General features: G+C 46.0%; 1 protein-coding gene across 1 annotated transcript in view; it reads left to right on the forward strand.

Moving 5' to 3' along the window:
- The first annotated feature begins 471 nt into the window (after nt 1–471).
- Nucleotides 472–22,430, forward strand: part of LOC144755716 (dehydrogenase/reductase SDR family member 4-like) — a 98,929-nt gene continuing 76,970 nt past the window's right edge. Inside the window, exons 1-2 of the mRNA XM_078644903.1 lie at nt 472–619; nt 15,546–15,740. Of these exons, the coding sequence (XP_078501029.1) occupies nt 15,607–15,740 (134 nt within the window). The 5' untranslated portion in view covers nt 472–619; nt 15,546–15,606. The remainder of the gene's footprint in view (nt 620–15,545; nt 15,741–22,430) is intronic.

The raw sequence follows: 22,430 nt of genomic DNA on the forward strand, positions 1-22,430 counted from the left end.
TGACCACGCCCTTTTTTAAACCTCACCGTCCGTTTTAATTTCACTTGAAGCACTAGCCAAGCCACCTATTAGAGAACTCCCCTTTCATGGGTACAGGCTCTTACGTCAGATAACTACCCGACCCAGCCCGAGCACCAGAAACGTGGGGAGGGCAGCAGAAGCAGCCAGGATGGTCTGCATGGTAAGCGCAGGTAGCCATGCTTTGGGCAAAGCTATTTTGACCATTGCACTGCAAACATAACCGTGGGCTGCAACTGCATGAACTGTCCAGTCCTCGACCACACTGGCCACCACTAAAAATATACATTCAGTATGTTCTGGACGACCACACTCTCTTAAAAGTACGGGGCGGATCGTGTTTGTTTCTAACCCCTGAAAGTGCGGACTGCATAGCCAATAAGCACACAGAATTCTGTATAGCGAACTAGGATTGGCAGACCCGCGGTTAATGCTCCAATCCCAGGTGACCTTACGCAAGGCGAGATCCTGACGCCTTCAAGTCCATGTTCAACCATTGGCGTGGCGGTCGTGAACCCGGAAGTGTCTAATTTGTAGACGAATCTATCGTATTAAAGGTCAACAACGGATAGTAACCTGAATTAATTTACCGCCCATCTCTGTAAGTAATGTTCCGGAGGCTATCTGTACTTATTTGCATAGGTTCCGACTTTTCGAACTTGCGACAGCAGTTTTGTCTCACCTGCATTAAGGTTACTTCTTCATTTCCATCTCAATGATGCATTCAACATTTATATTCTAGGAGGGTCATCGAAGAGAACTGGCACGTCATTTATATTCTTGGAGGGTCATCGAAGAGAACTGGCACGTTTTTATAGAATAAGTTAGTTGAAAGTAGGGTGGATCCTCCGGCTGAAAGTCGGCTGTAATACCTTTTCGTGGGCTAGGGGTAATAGACCGCACTCAGGGCTGTAGGTGGGATGAGAAGACTAGGGGGCCTCGCAAAGGGGTGTGGCCGATTTAATTAAGGGCGTGGCTTAAAACACAAACTGAAAATCTATGCTTAGCAAAGTGTGCCGCCTGACTGGTATTTTGCTGCTTCTGCCCCTACATTCAGATCAGGCGGAGCCAAATTTCAGAGGGGGGGGGGGGGGAGGGGGAAGGCTGAAAATATTTCGAGGGGGGGGCTGATTCTTCCAACCACGGACAAAGTGGCTGTGAGAAGGGATGACCACACAACAAAAGCCTCATTTACAACTAAATGGTCTTTTAAAGACCTGTTAAGTACTCGGGTGCGGCTGCAATTACATGCTCGCCAGCCCGCGAAGCTGTGTCAGAACGGGCTGACAGGCATGAGGGGAGGGGGGGGGGGGGGGCTGAAGCCCCGTGAGCCCAATGGGTGTTGCGCGCCTGATTCAGATATATAATAAAGTAATATTACACCTACAACAAGCCAGTGCTAATGGCTTTGCCAGTTGCATGAGATAAATAAGTATTCGTAGTATAGCATATTGGGGAGAGGATGTGGTCTGACAGCTAGATTGACGACTTTGGAGCTGGGAACCAAGTTTCGAGCCTCGGGGTTGCATCCACATCCTATGATTCTGGGAAAATCACTTAATCTCCCTGCGCCTACCAAAAATATTAATGTGTCCTTTTGTAACGTAATCGGTGCTCATGTAAAGCGTTCCAATACCTTGGGGTCAAGTTTGCGCTATATAAATCTGCAACAACAAAAAATATTGAAAATGCGCCAGTTTTTAAATATGTATTGTGAGTCTCTTTGAAGTTACATCAAAGGCAGTGAAGGGTGGCACTGCTGCAGAGGTAAGATGCATTTTTTTCCTATGAGGGTGTGATAGGGACTCCTCTCAGCACCTGCTTTATAGAACTGCCGGTGCTCCGCACCACTTAAAGCCCTGACATCACCCTACTGTCATTTGTTGCCGATAATTTTGATGAAGTCACAAACTGACCTTTGATAACCACCTTTCTCCCTTTGGCATGAAACTCTCTGAGAGCAAGCTGTTAAGACTCATTGGATCTGGATTTATAAATCACCTCCTATGTGTCACAAAAGAACAGTGTGCTGTGCTTTGCCATAACTTTAAAGAAGAATATGCCTTTAATTTGTAGGCGGGAATTTGAGCAGTTAAACATCTGATACTAACAAACTAGAAGGTACTAACATATTCTCGGGAATAGGTATACCTTCAAACTTCAGTGGCAGCTTGTAGCTTTTTTAAAGCGGTGGGCGTATAAGGCACATTACACTGTCACTGAGTGGACAAAGCAAGCGACAACAGACTCAAGGGGGTTTCGGGCTAAAGGACATTGGGTCAGCTGCACGACCATTATTTTTTGCAAGTAGCTGATTGCGATTTTTTTTATGAGTCGTAATTAGAGACTTGCAAAATGAAATGTACTAATGTACTAATGTGTCTCAGACACATTTAGCGGTTCCCAATGGGGTCGCAATTTTATCTGCCTCATCAACATTCATGAGGCAGGTCACAGTTTGCGTCTCATTGGGAATGGGCAATAACACAGGGATGGTGGCCTGCTGGGGACAGCAGACCACTGTGTCTGCGTTTGCTTTTAAATAAAGCAACTTTTTTTGTTGTTGTTGAAATGCAACTCACTTTCCTTAAAGAAAAAGCGATGCATTTCAAAAAAGAAAAATTAAACGTTGTTTCATTTTTTAAGAGCTGGCAATGGAGTAGGCAGTGGTCTGTGGGACAACTGCTTACTCTTAAAAAAACATTTTTTCTGCCAGTCACAAGAGGGTAGGGGTCCTCTAGGGACCCATTCCCGTTTGCATGTTACTCATGACTTGTTTGGACTTTATCTAGCACAGTGATTCTCAAAGTGTGGCCCTTCTGACCTTTACATGTATCCCCCTGGTCAGCAGTAACTCAGGGCTGCTGTTTACTCGACTCTGCACTAATATTAAATTTTTTTAAATAAATGGCAAACATATATTTAAATGTTAATTGAAAGTGAAGAAAGTGAGTGATACATCTTAACTTTACGAGCACCTTTTTTAAAGATCTCTTACAGCATAGATATTTTTAGGTCGAGCCTAGACAGCGATTGCTGTTGTATGTACGTTTGTGTGGGTTTGGAGCATTTCCCCAGAGCTTGCCTGCTTCCGCTTTTGCTAAGGGACTACTTTTTTTCTAGCAACTGCCTCTATTTAAATACCTCGATTAAAAAACGTCCAGCAGAGGTCAGTAAGATACCAGAATCGCTTTACGCAGGATAATGTGCTTCATAGCTAAAAATGTATAACGTCCCAAAGGTGAGACCTATTGCTTTGCAAATGCTTGTTTTTAAAGTGATAGTTTTCAAACATGAATTTAGAAATATTCATGCTTGCCCCCATTCTGACAACAATGCCAGTAGTGAACTAAGAGGCAAGTCAGATATTAGGGGCACCTTGTGAGTTGCCTGGGTTGCTATTATACATAAACATTATAGTGTATTAAATCAAACACAGGAGAATGTTTTATACACCACACACCCTGATGTCATATATTTGGAAGTCCTCTTGTATGTGATAAAGTAAAAAAATTAGGGAAAGTGAAATAAAACAATTGCGTAGAATCACATAATTTGGTCAAGTAGGGAAACCGTGATTGGTCCAGGTTTCTGGTTTCACATTGTGCAATTCAGCCACTAGATGTACATGCTTCGCTTTCCCTACAACAACTGCTCCTCGAATGCCACCCTGCTGTATCAATGTGGCCCTCGGTCACATCGCAGACCAAACTTTTTGGACCTTGGAAACATGTTTGCTATTACTCATGCTCTAGCATAAAGGTTTTCTTTAGAACCTGTACTGTTTTGTGCTGTGGATGTAGGTGTTGGTAAAACTGACCCATATCATTGAAGTGGACATAGCCCTTGAAGTATTTTGAATCCTTAGCAGAAACACTTATATTGAGATTCAGGTGCAGGGTTAGCTGAAAGTCCTTCCAGAAATGTTCCAGTTTCCAATACCAAATCCCTTTACCACCCTAAATTTGAACAGGATCTCACCCAAAGTTTGGATAATGTAGGGTGTTTGATGCCATTAAGCACACTTCAAGTTTCTGGTCCGTTAAACCAGCCATTGGCCACTATAACTAGTGTCAAGTGTCACAGTACTGATCCATTTGGGGTATCCTAAGTGGACCTTCAAATTCTTTCAAACTTCTTGCTCGGGGTGGTGTTATGAGTCAATGTTGTAAGACTTTCTTTCTCCCTGGGACTGTTTGGTACAGGTACAAGGATGCTAAATGTATTTGGTGCAGGCTCCCTCACTTGATGCTGTACAGATGTTGGAGCTTTACACCTGAGATGATTTCTAGTTCTTATTCTGGGCTGATCGGCTTTTGGGAACTTTGCAGCTTTTGAGCTGTTTTGGGCTTCTGAGGAGCCCTCCATGCAGACTCTCCAGGTTTGCTGGCCTTGTTCAGGTCTTGCTGGGATGTTGGTGGTTGTTCTCTTGGTAGGCACAGTCTAGCTCCTCATGCAGGCAGGCAGGTAAGTTCTCCTTCCCTCTACAACAACAAAACTTTGCACAAGAATCCGGATTTGGTGACGATGGAAACCCTGCTCCGCCATGACTTACCCTTCAGAAGTATACTGAAACTATGAAGCACATATCAAGGTTATCAATCACAAAGCTGCTCTTGAACATTAAAGCAGCGACTTTCTACAGTGATTAAAAAACTGACTGCATGTAGCAACATACACTGAGAACTGGGACAGTCTTTTTGGAGCCAGGGTGAAAATGTACCATAATTACTAGAAGGAGAGCAGCAACCCAGAATACTGGCAACATGCTTTCACTGGTGGAGAAAGCCTGCTGAAAGTCAAATATATAAAGTACTGGCTCAGTGGGGCCAGTGACTCTGTTCCTCCTGAAGACCAAAGCGGGAAAGTAAAGTGAAGCTGAAGCTGCCCTATTCAAAGTTCAAACACTTCCTTCAATCCCAGGGAAGTCCATCTTTTCCTTGTGTCCGGGTTTTTCAGACTCCTGAATTGAGGAGTCTCAGGATTGAACCGGTAAGGGAAATTTTGTGCATTCGAGTAAGACAGAGCCCAGCACAGGTCACCACTGCCAAGTAAACAATGAAAACAGGGAGAATGGAGGAGGTGTGGATTGTACTTAAGCTTAGACAAATCTACAGTAACAAAGCAATGAGTGTGCAGCTTCACCCCAACCCACAAGGTAAATTAGTTTTCAGAGAGGGGATCCTGAGCCGGAGTATATGCAATACGGGAGCCTGTGTGAAGGAGATGGGACTCCAGCATATACAGGTACCCAGTGGACTCCAAAGCCGATGTAAAACACATACCCACACCTTCCACACAGAAGGAAGGGAAAGGACCCCAGAACGTTGATATACCTTTAGCTGAGAAGAGCCAGTTGATATTCTTATTATGAGAGAGGAACACATTAAAAGACGTGTACCTCTGGACTAATTATTGATGCCACCATTCAATTGATAGCCTGGTTAAGGGAGTGGTAGCAATCTGATTCAAAAGATCGGTATTTGTATGGGTGGCCCGTTGTCCATAAAATACAGTTCTCCTGACTAAGAGGAAAGAAAAAGATGGAACACCTGTATCAAACTTGGATTATTGCCGAGTTCATTGGAGAAAATACATGATTGGCCCAGAAAAAATAATGCCAAAAAACAGCAAAGGTTGCATATCGACTGGAATGGGTTGGTATATCATAAAGGCAGTATAATATGTGGCGATTTCCCCAAGCTGTCCCTCACATTTTCTTAGGGGGCCACTCTTGCTTCTAGGGTCAAAAGCAGTCCTCATCTGTGGCAGTTGAACTGGTCTTCTGTGCCGGCTGAGCTACAAGGGGTCAAGAGAACTGTTATGTCGACAAAGCACTGCAGTTTTTAGCAGGGAGGCTAGTCTACTGCATTAGAAGCCCCCTACCTTTGGTTTGCTCTGATATACCTTTTACGTTCTTTGACTACATGTGCCTATGGTAGGGTTTCTTGAAGGTCTGTGTGCACAGACTGCTCACACTATAGGAGTTCTACCCTGTGAGGTCACCAGCTGGGCCCAAGGGTCACATCCACCATATTGCCTTTATTTTTTGGACTATAATGGCCTCACAAACGCTGCAAATATATTATGTGTGGGGCTGTTCTCATGGAAGCCACAATATGTCAGTATTTGAATTAGTTTGTACACCAAGAAATAGGATTTACTCCAAACCACTTTGATTTCAGTTGACCTTTCTAGATGAGAAGGAACATCTGCCCAAAAGAGACTTATGTGATGCTCGGCTCTGGATAATAAGCCTTAGGGGAAAACCCGTCTTTCAGTGTCTGTAAAGTAGTCCTATCAGGAAAAAAACTTCAGTATGGCATTTATTCAAATATGGCTGAAACAATAAGAAGTAGCTCTATAATGAAGGGCTGCCACACTTCTCTAAGTTCCCCATGATGCGTGCCCTGGATTTGGTGGTGGTAATATAGCAACCATGGAGTTACTGTCTCCTAAAGAATAAGAATTTACCTGGGAATCGGTAATTCCGGGACCAGTACCATCTGTAATTTATCATTCTCTTTTTGGAATTTTACCTGGAGATTTTGGTTGCTTTAATCAGCAGGAGTCCCTGGTTGCAACTTTCTGCGTCAGCATTAAATCTGCTCACTTTTAATTGGGAGGGGCTGATAACAGGAATTACTTCCACCATCAGAATTACCTTAGTACTTGTAAAGAGTGCTGCAAATTGGAAAATCTTCCCTCCAGGAACCCATAAATTGGGGGTTAAGGTGTGGCAACAAAAAGGGGGTCAGTCACAAGGGGCAGAGTCCTGAAAACGATTGCTTTTTCTCTATCTGTTGTTATTTTACGGCTTCTAAAAAGAGTTTCTTTAGCTAGTAATAAAGTCTTATCACTACAGACAAGCCTAATCACTGTGCTATGTTTTAAATCGTGACTTTGTGCTTCTCCAGGCTAGTGCTTAATTTGAGTCGCTGGTTTCTGGTGCTGGCACAGGCACTTAATTCTTAACACAGTCACTGATCATAGTCCACGACCGTGGTGGCGCTATCTGTCTACTTTGAGATAAGCACAACAGCATTGTTTACATAAAAAATGAATAATACTTGCCACACAGTCCACTCTCATAGCTTTGGGAGGCATGGAATAGTCAGAATTGTCACACTTGTAGGCGGGCAATGGTTAGTAGTTGTGTTTGTACTGTCATTGGCACCTCTGGCAGGGGCAATGGATGGTGTATGGTGCAATGGCCTCCTGAAAAGGGCCCTGGCACATTTTTTTTTATACAAATGAATGCCTGTTTAATATATAATCCCTACCAGTAAAGACGTGTGACTCCTACACCGCAAACCCTTCGTTGTTGTATGTAACATCCTGTATGTACATTGATTTCCCCACTAGTATGATTTATTGTTGATGTATAATATATGCATGTGATGTAAAGCACTCAGACACCCCACATTCGGAAGAGTAGCGTTATAAAAGATGACATTAAAAATACATGATATTGTTGCAAGTACTGTACAGACCAATAGATATGACATTCTTATAGTGCATGCATGTCTCTTATGTACACGAATTAAACAAAGTCCAAAATCAGTCTCAAAATGGTCGTTTCTCTGGAAGTTATAACAAGCTGTGTGCCTTTGTTTCCACTCCATAGCATTAATGTCGAGGTGTTAGATTCTCCCAGCTAGGATCCTACTCCCAACAATAGGACTGCTGATGGCCCTTTATATCCGGTCATTGTTTGGAGTTCAACCGGAATCTTAAATAGGAAAGCCTGCCAGGGCCTGCACTTTCCTGCTCCGAACTGAATGCAGACAAAATGTGGTCGCTGCTGACTTGTGTCCCTTGTTGGCAAATTAGATAAATTCGACCTGCTGCCAGATCTCCCGAGGCTTCTCCGGGAGCAACGTTACTTTTAGAACCTCCTGACTTTTAACTCGCCACCTACCTGCACTGCTGCAAAGCGCCTCGGACCCGGCGCTTTGATTCTTCCTGGCTGCTCCTCTCCTGCACGCGACCAGACCGCCACCGCTGATCACCCCCTCCTCGCCTGACTCTCGGAGGGAGACGGGCGGCTCCACCATCGTGGGCGGGTCTGGCCTCGGCGCTGCAGCTCTTTGGCTCCTCCCCCCCTGGCTAATCACTTAAGGCGCACACCTGCCTGTACTCTTCGACCTGCTGCCAGATCTCCCGAGGCTTCTCGGGGAGCAACGTTACTTTTAGAACCTCCTGACTTTTAACTCGCCACCTACCTGCACTGCTGCAAAGCGCCTCGGACCCGGTGCTTTGATTCTTCCTGGCTGCTCCTCTCCTGCACGCGACCAGACCGCCACCGCTGATCGCCCCCTCCTCGCCTGACTCTCGGAGGGGGACGGGCGGCTCCACCATAGTGAGCGGGTCTGGCCTCGGCGCTGCAGCTCTTTGGCTCCTCCACCCCCTGCCACGCCCCCTTGACCCTCCTTCCTCATGTGTCGTCCCTACATAACAGCCCCTGTCTTCCGGCGGCGCAGCGGGCGGGCGCAGCGGGCGCGACAAAGGCGCGCCGAAGTTGCGCCGAAGTTGCGCCTAAGTTAAGCCCGTCTGCGCCCGTCCGCGACGGGTCGGGACCAGGGGCCAGACACCCTGCTCCTCACTTTTTTCTATACCTCCTCTCAACTCATAGCGCTCTCTGCTTTTTCCTCCCCTCCTCCCCTACATCAGCTACACACACTTGGTATTCTTTCATCTCCCTCGCATCACCTGATGCCGATCACTCCCAATTCCTCTCCTATTACATCATCTCCGGTTGTTCGCCCCCCCCCTGTTCTTACTGTGGCCTCTGCCTGCTTACTTAACACCCGGTCTGCTGTTAAACATCAGACAGCACTCTTTAATCTTTTGACCACTGATTCCCCTGACTTTTTATTTCTGACCGAAACTTGGTTTTCTGCTGACTCTCTCCCTGATCTTTTAGCCATCCTCCCCGACACCTACTACGCCCTCCGAGCTGATCGCTCGGATGGTAGGGCCGGTGGAGGGGTGGCGATGATCATCCGGTCGGCACTCAAATTTCAACTTCTCCCTCACTCCCCCATACCCAACGTGGACTACCTCGTGGCCCGTTCCCTTAATCTTCCCTCTCCTCTTACTATTGTTCTTGTCTACCGTCCCCCCCAATCGATGCCTTCTTTCGTAGCCTCCATCCAGGATCTTCTGGCCACCCTGGTAGTTAACAATTCTTCCGTTTTACTTCTTGGAGATTTCAATTTCTGGCCGGGAGATCCCAAGGAAGATCTCCCTTCCAAAGATTTTTCTGCCACTCTTCACTTCTTGAATCTCACTCCCTATGTCACAGCCCCTACCCACGCTCAAGGCCACATCCTTGATCAAATTTGGTCTTCTTGCCCCCTTGCCTCACTTCCCTCTATTTCCCCTTGTGTTTGGTCCGATCACCACATCATTTCCTTTTCTGTTCACCTGGGTGTGGTCAACAAGCCCTCTCTTCCCAAAAATCTCCTGGCCCGCAATTGGAATCAGACTGACCTTGACTCTCTCTCACTTTCTCTGGCTTCTTCTGCTCCTGATCTTACTAACCTCTCTCTTGAGTCTCAGGCCAATGCTATTAGTACATGGCTCTCCACTTCGTGTGATCGAGTGGCCCCGCTAAAAAAGATCAAGGCGGTCCGCCCTCACGATGCGCACAGATGGTTTTCTCCAGAGCTCAAAGCTCTAAAACTCGACCTCAGGCGGTCGGAACGTCTCTGGAGACGGCTGTACTCTCCCTCTCTGCGCACTAAATACAAACTACTTCTCACCGATTACAAAAAAGCTATTCTTGCGGCCAAAACCTCCTATTTCACTGAGAGAGTAGCTCTCTCTACAAACAAATCTCGTGAAATCTTTTCCCTAGTTCACAATCTTGCCACTTCCGACCGTTCTTCCCCTTGTCTGGTTCCCTCTCAGTCCCTCTGCTTGTCACTTAATGACTTTTTTATAGACAAGATTGTGAAGATCAAAGCTAACATTCCGATGGTGCCCCAACTCATTCCTACTTGCTCTGCTACTCTCTCTCCTTCCTCCTTCGTCACTTTTCCCCCCATTTCTCCTGACCTATTTCACAACTACCTGCTCAAGGTTAAATCTGGCTCCCCTATGGACTGTGCACCGGCGCGCATTCTTAAAACCCTTTTCACTAACTCTTCTGCTCCCCCGCTCACTTTGCTTAATTTTTCTTTGGCCTCTGGCTCCGTTCCCTCATCATTTAAATCCGCCGTTGTTCTCCCCATTCTCAAAAAACCCGGTCTGGATCCTTCCCTCCCTGCTCATTTCCGTCCCATCTCCCTCCTACCCTATTTAGCTAAGATCCTCGAGACCCATGTCACTTCTTGCCTCTCCTCCTATATCGAGGACAATGGCCTTTTAGCCTCCCATCAAGCGGGCTTTCGCCCAGGCCATTCCACGGAGGCAGTGGTTCTCGCGGTTCTGGATGAACTCAAGGGGAAGGCAGATTCCAACCTCCCCCAAGCACTGGTCCTTCTCGATCTGTCCGCTGCGTTTGACACGGTCGATCACTCCATTCTCCTCGACCGTGTCAGCGCAGCGGGCATTCGGGGCGCGGCCTTCTCCTGGCTAGCGTCCTTTCTTCGGGATAGGTACCAGACGGTTCACCTCTCCGGTTTCTCTGCCCACCCCCCGTCCGGTCACCTGTGGTGTTCCCCAGGGTTCTTCTCTTTCCCCTCTTCTCTTTAATCTTTACATCCGTCCCCTTGTCACTTCTCTTCTTGAGCTGGGGGTCTCGGTGTATAACTACGCAGATGACCTCCAGCTCGTCTTTGATCTTTCTTCCTCTCCTGATTCTCTCCCCAAGTTCAGTTCCACCTTAATTTTCATTTCCGAGTGGATGAGCGCTAACCACCTTAAGCTCAACCCCGATAAGACGGAACTTGTCCTCACGGGTGGTCGATCTAATCCCTGGTCCCCAGCACACTGGCCCCTGTCTTTTGGTCCCCCTCCCACACCTTCCTCCTCTGTTCGCACCCTTGGCATCAAAGTCAGCTCAGAATTAACAATGCACAGTCAGATTAGCTCTGTTGTGTCTTCCTGCTTCTTATCCCTCCGTCTTATCCGGAAAATCTCGCGTTTTTTCACCACTGATGCACTCAAGACCATAGTCCTGGCTTTAGTCATTTCTCGACTTGACTATGGGAATGGCCTGTACGTGGGCATCCCCGCCTACGAGTCCCGACGTTTACAGGCCATTCAAAACCAAGCTGCTCGTCTCATCCTTTCCCTTCCCAAATTCTCTCACATTACTCCTGTTCTTAAATCCCTTCACTGGCTCCCTATCCGCTTCAGATCTCTCTTCAAATTAGCCTGCTTTGCCTTTCGAGCTCACTCCCGCTCTGCCCCTGTCCTACATCTCCCCCCTAATCTCAACCCATGCCCCCAGTCGTACCCTTCGCTCTTCTTCTCTCTCTCTTCTGCACATCCCCCGTTTCCGCAAATCCAGAACTGGTGGCACTCGTCTCTCTGTTTTGGCCCCCCAGTTCTGGAATAGCCTTCCTCTTCACATTCGCTCCATCCCCATCTACACCCATTTCCGAAAGGCCCTCAAAGCCTTTCTTTTCACCCAGGCTTTTCCTTCTTAGGTTCCCCAGATCCCCTCTGTGAGCCCTGACCAGGTCCCCAGCGCCAGGAAGCCGCTTGGCCGCAGTGCGCTTTATTAAATATTTTCATTTATTAAATATTTTCATTTCATTTCATTTCATTCAGCATATTTTACTGTGAATAGAGGGATCCCCTATCCGGCTAAAAAATAGCTGGAGCCCCCTTTTCAGCTTAGAAGGGTTTAACACATTGAGTTGTTTCTCCAAAGTGAGTCAGTTTATATAGGCTTGTGAATATGGGTTCTATGTAGTGTACATCCTGACCACCATGACAAACACGACAAACAATGACCGAGCTGTATATGTGTTTTTAGGTCTCGCACCTGCGATGCAGGGCGAAGCCCTGTCGCAGCGAGACCTATTGTTGGCAGCTCTGCTTACAAGGAGCCAAGAGGGAGACAAGAGATGGGCACGCGCAGCATGCTGGAATCTGATCAGGTTGCGCGCGTGAACACGTGCTCCGATTCCGGCATGCTGTTCACACGCACACACACAGGCACACACGCACACACACACAGACACACACACACGTGCGCACACACACACACACACAGATGCGCGCACACAGACACACACACACACGCGCGCACACACACATCCCCTCCCCACTTCACTCCCCCCCCACTCACCGGGCTCTTTCCGCGTGTCCCTCTCGCCCTCCGCAGCGGGTCAGTCTCGGCAGCAGGCGGGGCTCTCCACGAGCACGGGAGCCCCGCTAGCTCACACGCTGACTTCCGGGCACAGGAGCACAGGGTAGGCTCCCGTCTGCTTCCTGTCTTTTTGCGGCCTGCCCCGTCCCAACACAGGTTGCCTGGGTTGCTGCCCAAGCCGGGCTGCGGCGGTCGTTCAGCGAGAACGTAAAGTTTACTCAGTGAGTATTTCTAAAGATGGCCACTCACTCGACATATAGAAGAAATACATTACGGCCACCTTGAATGCAGAAATGGATCTGCTGGGCTTTTTCTCCTGGCTCTTGTCTATTATTGATTTCGGTGGCCCGCTATTTTTCCAAACGATATTTAGGACACACTATGTTTGCCAGTCTGTACTCCTGCATACCCCTCCTCTCTCTAGGGTGAACTCTCGGCCCACACAGGTGCCCAACCTTGGTCCAGGAGGATCGCATCCATGTTACTTTTTCACGATTGCCACTATGTAAATGGCTCCCAATTGATATTTTTGCAAGTACATTTATTCCATGTGGATATCCGGAAAACCTGGCATGGGGTCACCCCTCAGGGAGGGACGCTGTAGCCCCTGGAAGGGACTGCTCAATAGTAAGGAATGTACTTAATTTGCACTATTGTAAAACTGACGTAGCCAATGTCTGTTGCTAGTCTCAGCAGAGAGGCTAATAGCTTGCCTAACGTGAAAACGCTCATGGGGGAGAGGGTGAGGGGTAGGAAGCTTGCACTAACCACATCTCTTCTATAACACCACTCACCAGGCCTCCTAATGCTGTGCACCATTATTTTCTCGAATACTTGTGCACCGAGGCATTAAAAAGTGAGACCTCTCGAGCCCCGCCGGCAGCTCACAGATCTCTGGCAAGGAATGTCACGCTTGTTCGCGGAGACCGTCTCTCAGCGCGTCCCCTCTCTAAATCTAGGACTGAACTCCTAACTCGAGTCAAAGGGGCTTTGTTCCACAGCGCGCTCTGGTTGCCGAGGGTACACGTCAGACCTGTTTGGGTCCAATCACCTTTTAATAAAAAAAATTATTAAGCGCTTAGTAACAGGAGGAGAGGGGGTGAACATGGCGTCCCCGCGGCTGGTACTGCCCTCCCCGTGGGTCTGTTTCAGAAAAGCCATGTAAGGGCTGCGCAGCTTTGTCTGGCATCGGTCCACGCTTGAGTTGACGCCAAGCCCTCTTAATTTCTGCAACAACAACCGGCGCTGGTAGCGCTTCGAGGTGAAAGGATATGTACAGTACAGCCACAGGTGCGCTGCAGGTGGCCAGGTTGGGTCCTCCATGCACGCGGCTGTTGCTGCCAGGGCCTGATAAAACGAGGAAAACATGCTATTGTTAAAAATAGTTTTTGTCTCCATGATGGTATGTTTCCACCATTTTATGGGCACAGTTTTGCAGATGACATCACATTGATAGACTTTTCTACCCATCAGTGCTTTAAGTAGGACTCTAAATGGGGTATGGCCAAAGAAGGATAACTAATCACTTTTTTTCCTCCAATCACTTTTTTTTCTCCAAAAGTTAAGGCCTATGTAATTAAATTGTGGCTTGAAACTTATAAACTGCAAACTGTAATCTATACTTCACACAGCGGGGCACATGACCAGCATTTTGCTACCCCCCCCCTGAGTTTTATGTTATTGCATCCAGACAGAGCACAAGTCCTAAAAAAGAAATGGGGGGACTAACCCAGTTAATCAGTATGCAAGTGGCATCACAGCACGTGACATCACGGCGCATGACATCGCTGCTTGTGAGGCGTATGACATCACATCGCGTGGCATCACAGGAAGTGGCATCACAAGAAATGACATCCGATGTTAAGTCCTCACATATATGTTTAATAGGTATATCATGAGTACATTTGAGCTTATTTCGAGTAAATAGGGAAACCCTCCTGATTTAGGCAGAAGATTCACACTTTTGTAAGCTACACATAAAACAATGTTGCCTTTTGTCAACGTAAAGCTTCCTCTAGACATAGTGCTTTAAAAGAAAAAATAGTGATATTCAAATTATTACAACGCTTCCTCAGGTTAAGTGGTCTTCTAAAGTGCCTACATCAATCCAGTTTTTCTCTTCACACCACTTTCCTCCGCAGTTTCTCACTGCTACACACGTTTTAAGCACTACATTTTCTTTTTCTTTGGGACTTTTGACACTTTCTCAGCGAATCACAGTTGCAACTGGTACATATGCGGCCATCGCACTCTGCACTCTGCAGAGGGGCCAAGGATGGATGTGCATGTAGTCAGACCTCTATGACCCACTGACAAGCCCTATGAGAAACTACGACTGACCAGACACAACGCCAACTCAATCATGTTCTGTCAAACACCCACCCACAACCGGAACTCATCCACACACCTACTCAAGCATCATACATTGCAAAATAAAGCATAAGAAACTCAGGGGGAGATTTACTAAGATTTTACGCCGTGTTTGCGTCATAAAAGTATCGCAAATTGGCGCAAAATCTTTTTTTCACAATTTACTTCCCAGCACTAAACTTGTTTAGTGCTGGAAATAACATAAAATAATGCAAAGCAGAACATAGCTCTGATTTGCATTACTTTGCGTAATGGGCACGTACCAAGGGTGGTACATGGGCGTTTCCATGCAACCACACAAGGTTTCCGACACTAAACACAATATACTAAACACAGCAGACTGTGTTTAGCGTCAGAAAAATGCGCCCTTTTAATGTAGGCGCAAGGAAGGAGAAATTATTTAATTTCTCCTTCCTTTTCCGACTCTGCCCGTGTGCTGCACACAATAAAATACACTGAACATAATCTTCACAAAAGTTATTTACAAAAGTTTAAGCTATTGCCATTATAAATTACAATAACTTTTATTTAAGTATTAATTATTTAAAAAAATAAAAGCCATTGTTATTTGTAATATCAATACATCCAAGTCACGTAAATACAACACATATTGCAGTACAAATGCTATAGGTGTCACATTTGCGAAAGTTATAACTATTGGCATTGTAAATAACATAGCTATTCATTTCGCTATTTTCAAAACCAAAACATAAGTAAAAAAATTGTCATTTACAATACCAATAGCTCAAACTTTCCTAATGCGAGATCTATTGCATTGCAAATGCTTGTTCAGTCTGTATGCGACTAGGCAGCCTTGACGAGCGACTGAGGCATCCGGACTGTTTAAAGCCGTCTAATCAATGACTTGCAATTATGTTTTTTGCTGCAGCCCAAGCCAAAAGTCCAAGGTCTTCAGTGGGGCAGAGTCCACAGTCCAGAGCCTGGGCAGCATGCAGCGCACACTGCGCACTGCATCCCGGTACCTGCGCCTCATACAGCACGGAGCCCCGAGAATGAGCAGCACTGCAGCCTCTGAGGGGGTTCTCGCAAGGAAGGTGGCACTGGTGACCGCCTCCACCGATGGGTGAGTGGCTCGCGCTTCGAGCAGGTGGTTTTATTGGGATAACTGGGCGTGAAGACCTAGCGCTGCACACAGCGGCGGGGATATGCAGGGCCAACTCCTACAAACTCCTAGGGCGGAAGGTACCTTAGGGCAAGAATTAAACCCCAGGCAGTCACACAGAGCCTGAATCTGGCGCTATAGAGCCACGTGGAATGTTTACCGAGCAAGTGGTGTTTGGCCATTTCATTGTAGGGCATAGCTGCCAAGTTTTCAGAATGCTGGTTTGTGACATTTACATGGGTTCAGTGTGCATAGGAGTGACATTTCAATGCCAATGTCTGACATTTTGATTGATGTTTTATCGCTAGTAAAATGAAGCAATGAAGGACACTTTGAGAGATAAATATTCGAAATAAATACCTAATGAGCAAAACGGCCTGCTTAAAAAGTACTTAAAACTGCCCCCGGAAAGGAAGTTAATATTATATACTGTGTGTCATGCAATTTTAAAAAACGCAACTCATGGAACCCCCCTCCCTCAGCCCCCGTGCCAGCCTGGATTCAATACATTTTCTCTCTGTTCTCACACACACTTGCCACCATGTAAAAAAACGGCATTTCTTACCGATTAATTTAACTTGCGTTTATCTTTAGTTTTAGGATGCATGTGCTGTTTTTTTATATGTGTTTATTATATGAGATACCCGATGACCAACAAAATAGTGAGAATAAAATGATGTTGTCACTGTTAGCCAGGCCAATGACCCGCCTCATCCACTGTGGCACACGACCTCCAGCGCAGCACTTTTCCAGTTTGTAGGTCGAGCATTCAAGACCACTTGTATATACTTTAGTATATACTTATATACCATCACAGGTGGGATACTGCAATAACCAAATTAAGCGACATCTTAATGGGACCCGGAGCTCACGACAGATACACCAGGCCTCCCTTACGGCGGCCTTTCAACACGGTTACAGTCAACCAAAGAAGAGCCCTAAGGAGTGCTGTGCGACAGCATAAACTCAACGCTCCAGTGCTCACCGCCAAAAATATGGCCTCATTACGTAAAGTTTACAAAAAATCAATACGGGAAGCTAAAACAACAGAAGGATTGGCAAAAAATACATGGACTGTTAAAAGAAAAAAAATCTGACACACTTCTGGAACCACATTAATAAACTTTGCTACTCCAACAAGAGCAGAGGGAACGCAGTGTCTTAAGTGGCCTGGTCACAGTATGTCACTCGACAATACTGCTGCGAAAGCCCAGGCCCTACTGATTTCGAAAATAGGGAGTCATTTGATAACATGTCGACAGATATCCGTGAGCTGACCATTCCGGCAGAGGTCTGCAGGCTTCTGAAAACTGTGAAAAATGAAGGTGCCCACGGGCCTAACGCCCTTCCATCCTCCATATTTAAATAGGAGCCGGATGATTGGGCCAACCTGTTATCCCCCCTGTACAACCACGCGTTTACACATTTAAGATAACAGATTCATGGAGAGGCTCGATTTTATGCCCAATTCTTTAAAAAGGAGATCCTTCCCTTCCTGCCAATTACAGACTTATAGCCTTACTAGATCTTGAGGCTAAGGTTTATGCTCGGTGTCCTCTCAAGTCATTAGAAGAATGGGTTGAGGAAAATAACATCTTACCATACTTCCAAACTGGGTTCCGAGCTTCTGCCTCCACAATTGACAACATCACCACCCTAGCTATTCTGAGTCATCAAGCAGTCCGAAAAAGTCAGTTTCCCCTTTTTTGCTGCTTCATAGTCTATAGTGCTGCCTTCGATAGAGTGTCTCATAACACTCTCTGGAGGAAATTAGACATGGGGGATTCCAGGGAATCTGCTCGGAACTCTCCTCTCCTTGCATAAGAACACATGGGTGCGAGTCAGAACAGGCCCCACGACTGTCTCCACAAAAAAACCCATTTCAGACGGCCTAAAGCATGGATGCGTTCTCACACCCCTTTTGTTCAACCTCTACACCGACGACCATGGAAGATTCCTTGAGCATATCAGCCTGCTTCCGCCCCAACTGGGTCACGCAAAATCGAATTTGCACATTTTTCAATATGCTGACGATATTGTCATAATGGACCAGGCCAAATCTGCCCTCCAACGCGTCCTGAGCAAGCTCAATGTATATAATAAAGATAATGCCCTCAAAATCAATCAGGACAAGACCAAGGTCCTGATCTTTGGCCGCTGCAAAAAAAGAAATTTCTAACACGGAGCATCGGGTCCGCAAAGATAAAATCAACACCAAAGTATAACTACCTAGGGGTATGGTTTAGCGAGTCCTCTAGATCATCAGTCCACTTAGCCACCCTGAAAAAGAGAGCCAGAGCAATAACACACTGAGTAGTCACAAATCAGTCCCTGAGCAGTCCTTCAGCCAAACCCATACTGAAGGTGATTAAATCCACCCTTCTTCCCGCCCTAAGTTATAGGCAACAGGCCTTTCCCGATGCATGTATGACCGGTCTTGACCATCTCCAGATGACTATCCACAAACTAATCTTGTGACTCCTGAAATAAATACACAGGGCAAGACTACAACTTGAGCTGGGCCTCACAAGACAATCCCTCTCTTGTGAGGCAAACACCTTGAAGTACTACATAAGGGTACTAAAAGTCACAGACAACACTCTTAAAGCTCGCCGAAAAGAAACCATCGCCAGTACTGGTAAATTGTAAAGGCCATTAGATCCATCTACAAATTGATGAATCCACGCTAAAAGCAGACTCTATTCCCTACGCAGTCTGAAAAAGGGCCATAAACAAGCAGGCAAGACAAATTTCCTACCAGAGGGTCTTTCGGGCACTAAAATCGACTACTATCTTGTTTGCTTTGAATGAATCATACCTCCCAGGGTTACCGCAACCATACCTTTTTGACAGCTTAAAAGCGTTAGCCCACAGGAATATCATGTTTATGCTCCTCCTAGGCCTGCAAACCATTGCTTTTTACCGATGGGCCCCACATGGAGAAGTGAGGGCCTGCAGCCTGTGCAATTACAGGTCCAAATCATGGCTACATCTTTTGTGCTGCTATCCTGTCTTAGATGCGCGTAGAAGAGTTCTCCTAAAGCCATTATATCAAAAAAGGGACATTAACACATGCTTGAAGGCATCTGCACTTTGCTTTCTATGAACAGACACTCAAACGCTAGCAAGGTCCGGAAAATATGTGAGAATCTTGGAAGACCTACTTTCTCCTCCTATCGCCTCTCCCAATCTGGTCCCTGCTCCTCGAAAACTTATTACTGACTATTTTATAGTACGTCTTAGTGTTCTCTCACTACATTCAGTCATAATGTTAATTTTAACGTTTTTTTATCCGTAGTTACGGCCACTGTGTAAGATTGCCTTGTCTGAATAATGATTTTTAAATGTGATGGCCAGTTTGGCCCTGCTACTAAGGATGTAAAGACGTTTTGGAGGCATCTCCATTGCAATAGTTTTAACTAACTGTGCAAAGAAGCTAATAAATAAATGAAAAATATATACTTATATACTTTAGTATATACTTATATGTGTATGTACTTTGTGGGCTCTGGAGATCAGCCCTAGGACTTGTCTGCTTCGGCTTCTGTTCAACTGCCTCTATTTCACTGTCTTGATAGAAAACGACCAGCAGAGGTCAGTAAAATACCAGCATTGCTTTCTGCTGAGGTACTTTATTTTTAAAACATTCTGGCAACTTCCTCTATTTAACTTTCTTGATAAGAAACGACTAGCAGAGGTCAGTAAAATACCAGAATCACTTTATCATTCTCTAGATTCCAGTTCATAGAAATTGTCTTCCACGAGCACCCGTAGACAAGATTTATTTTTTCCAAATCTTGTATTTTCAGTTATATGACAGTTATATTAAAAACAGAGCTTTGGCTATACCATTTCCAGCTAAAAGGCAATATTTCTCTCCATGTGTTCCCATACCTGGCATGTCACGCAGTTTAGTGCTTACTTTCCCGCCATGTTGAAGAACAGTAGATGTTTCAGCACCCAGGTTAATGTGCTGCATAGCTAAATAAATATGAGGTCACAAAGGCGAGACCGATTGCATTGAAACATTCTTGTTAGAGTCTGCTGGACTCACAGGTCCTAATCTGAGCCAGCGGCTTCGAATCTGTGGCTGTGCTGTGGGCACAGGGCAGCAGATGTCACGCTGCTGTGATGACTGCAGGCAGCCAAGGCTCATGGCCTTCGAGGATGGTGATCGTTTCACTGAGTTGACTGCAGGCAGGCAACTCTTGGCCTTCAAGAATGTTGATCGTTTCGCTGTCACTTGAGCTAACTGCAGTGAGGGCAGCTGGTCTGGCATTGTTGTGTTGCTGTCAGTCTTTCTTTATCTCGGGATAATGGAGTTTTCCGCAGGAGGACTACTAGTTGTGGCAGGCAAGTGCAGATGGGCTAGTGCTAATAGAGCGTGGGCCTCGCTCCCACCACCACCGGACCAGACTATAGATCCAATCCCGACATACACCTGAACAGAGGGTGAACCGTGACACCAGGGAACTAAGGTACACTCACTTGTAGGGCGAGGGGCACAGGCATTAGTGAGAGCAGCTGGGAAGTTGGGGTTAGGAGGGTACTGCGAGGATTGCACAATCTCGCCACCAACTCTGTTCCAAACCAATTCTGCCCAGGGCCTGGCGGCCGTCAGGAGAGAGGGGACCATTGTAGAGCTCCTGGAGGTGGCACTGCAGCTGGCCTACATGACCATTACACAGAGGACTCTGCGAGGGTCGTGCAGTGCCACCTTGTCTGGGCAGCTGCAGCAACAGGAGAAACAAGCATTTACAATGCAAAAGGTTTTGCAATTGCGAGTTTTGTAGCTATTGGCATTGTAAATGGCAATGCTTTTTATAATATTAAAAGGCATTCTCATTTACAATGCCAATTGTTCAAAGTTTTGCAAAAGCAATACCTATTGTATTGCAGAGCGCGGTGTCGGTGAAGCAGGCGTCACGCTCACTTTTAAAGTTTAAAAGAAAAATGAAACCAAGCGCAGTGTCCCTGAAGCGGGAGCCATGCTCAACATCAAAGTTTAAATACATTTTTTTAACTGAGCGCAGTGTCCCTAAAGCGGGTGCAGCGCTCAGCATGCAAGTTAGAGCAGCATAGCACTCTATAAGAAAAGTGGTTGGCATTGTCCCCATCAGTGTCAATAAACAAAATAGTGCTTTCCCACTTATAATGCAGACCGTGTAACAAGCCAAGTAAAAGGTCCAGTCGTTATGGGCAGTAACAAATACAGACAAGGAGGGACTAACAAGCCTTTTACAAATCAGAATTCCGCATTTACTAAGGACAATGGCACAAGCCAATGACAAATATGGGGGGGAGAGTGGGCGGGACTTCCACTGCATACTCTAATACGGTATGCCTCGCAGAGCGAGCATGCTTCTGCTCGACCTAATAAATAAAGGGCTGCTGCCTGGGCCAGTCACTGTGGGGGTACTCCAGAAAATAACAGAAGGCGCTGGATCTATGGGAGGCTTGGTCCAGATCCTTCCTGTCGCTGTATAATGTTCTCTGACACTGATTGATTATGTGGCCAAGACGGACCGAGCCTGGTGGGAATATCTTTATTGAATAAATGCTGTGAGTAAAATTACCACTTTGACACAGCCTGTAGCACACCTCTCTGAATCTGACAGTGGGAACTCTTAATGGCTGATCTGGGCTGCCAGCAGAACAAACCAGTCCTAAATCATCGTCTAAAATACTAAGGAACAATATACAGATAAATATACATATATCCCCTCCACACGCACATCACAACTAAACACTCATCCCATGCAAATGCATACTGAGCAAAATGTGCCGCTCATGTTACCACCACAAACCTCACCAGCTGGCCAGACTAGTATGAAATGAGGGATAACACAGAAAACCAACAATTGAGAGGCATGAAACACCTATCCACAGTGACACATCGAGCACCAACAAAGCACTCTTGAATATATTTATTTGTTTGTGTCTAATTGTTGTTGCAGCACACATATTTTATACTAGAATGATGCCGGTTCAATAAATACTTATTGAAGACGTCCCCACCGTTTATTCTGTGTATCTCTCTGAGACAAAGTGAGCACGAGTGACTGAGCAAAAAGTACTGTACTGTTTCCACGATCCCTGAGGGATCAGAGTTGTCATGTTTGATAGTTGCCAGAAACTATTCGCTACTTGGTAAGAGGGGCTCATAGGGGCACTATGAGCTAGCTCTTCTACAGACCAACATATCCTTAAGGAGGTGTCTGGAATCAGTCTCAACACCAATCCCTTAAGTTTATGTTGTCTAAAATGCGCAGATTCTGAATAGATTTGTAGGAACTACACAACACAGTACTGGAGCCCACCTCCAGCTCGCTTCATTTGAATCCTATTCTGCATCACCTTCCATACTGGGATTAGCACCGAGTTCAGCCAGTGCACATTTATTTCTATGTGCAGTTGCTTGTTTAGTTATAGTACTGGGAATGCAGACCTCTCTGCTAGTGTTTCTGAATTCTAATCTGCAACACCAGGTTTTAGTTTAGTTCTCGAACCCTCACCCTACCAACTCACAACAGTTCTCATCAGCAATACTCCTGCTATTGTACTAGATCTATATGCCCAGCTCTGCAGATTCAAATCAAGCTTGACGAACAGCATTCTGCTAATCCACTGCTAGGATCTACATGTTACTCT

This window comes from Lissotriton helveticus, chromosome 5_1 (assembly GCF_964261635.1).
Source record: "Lissotriton helveticus chromosome 5_1, aLisHel1.1, whole genome shotgun sequence".
NCBI classification, from domain to species: domain Eukaryota; kingdom Metazoa; phylum Chordata; class Amphibia; order Caudata; family Salamandridae; genus Lissotriton; species Lissotriton helveticus.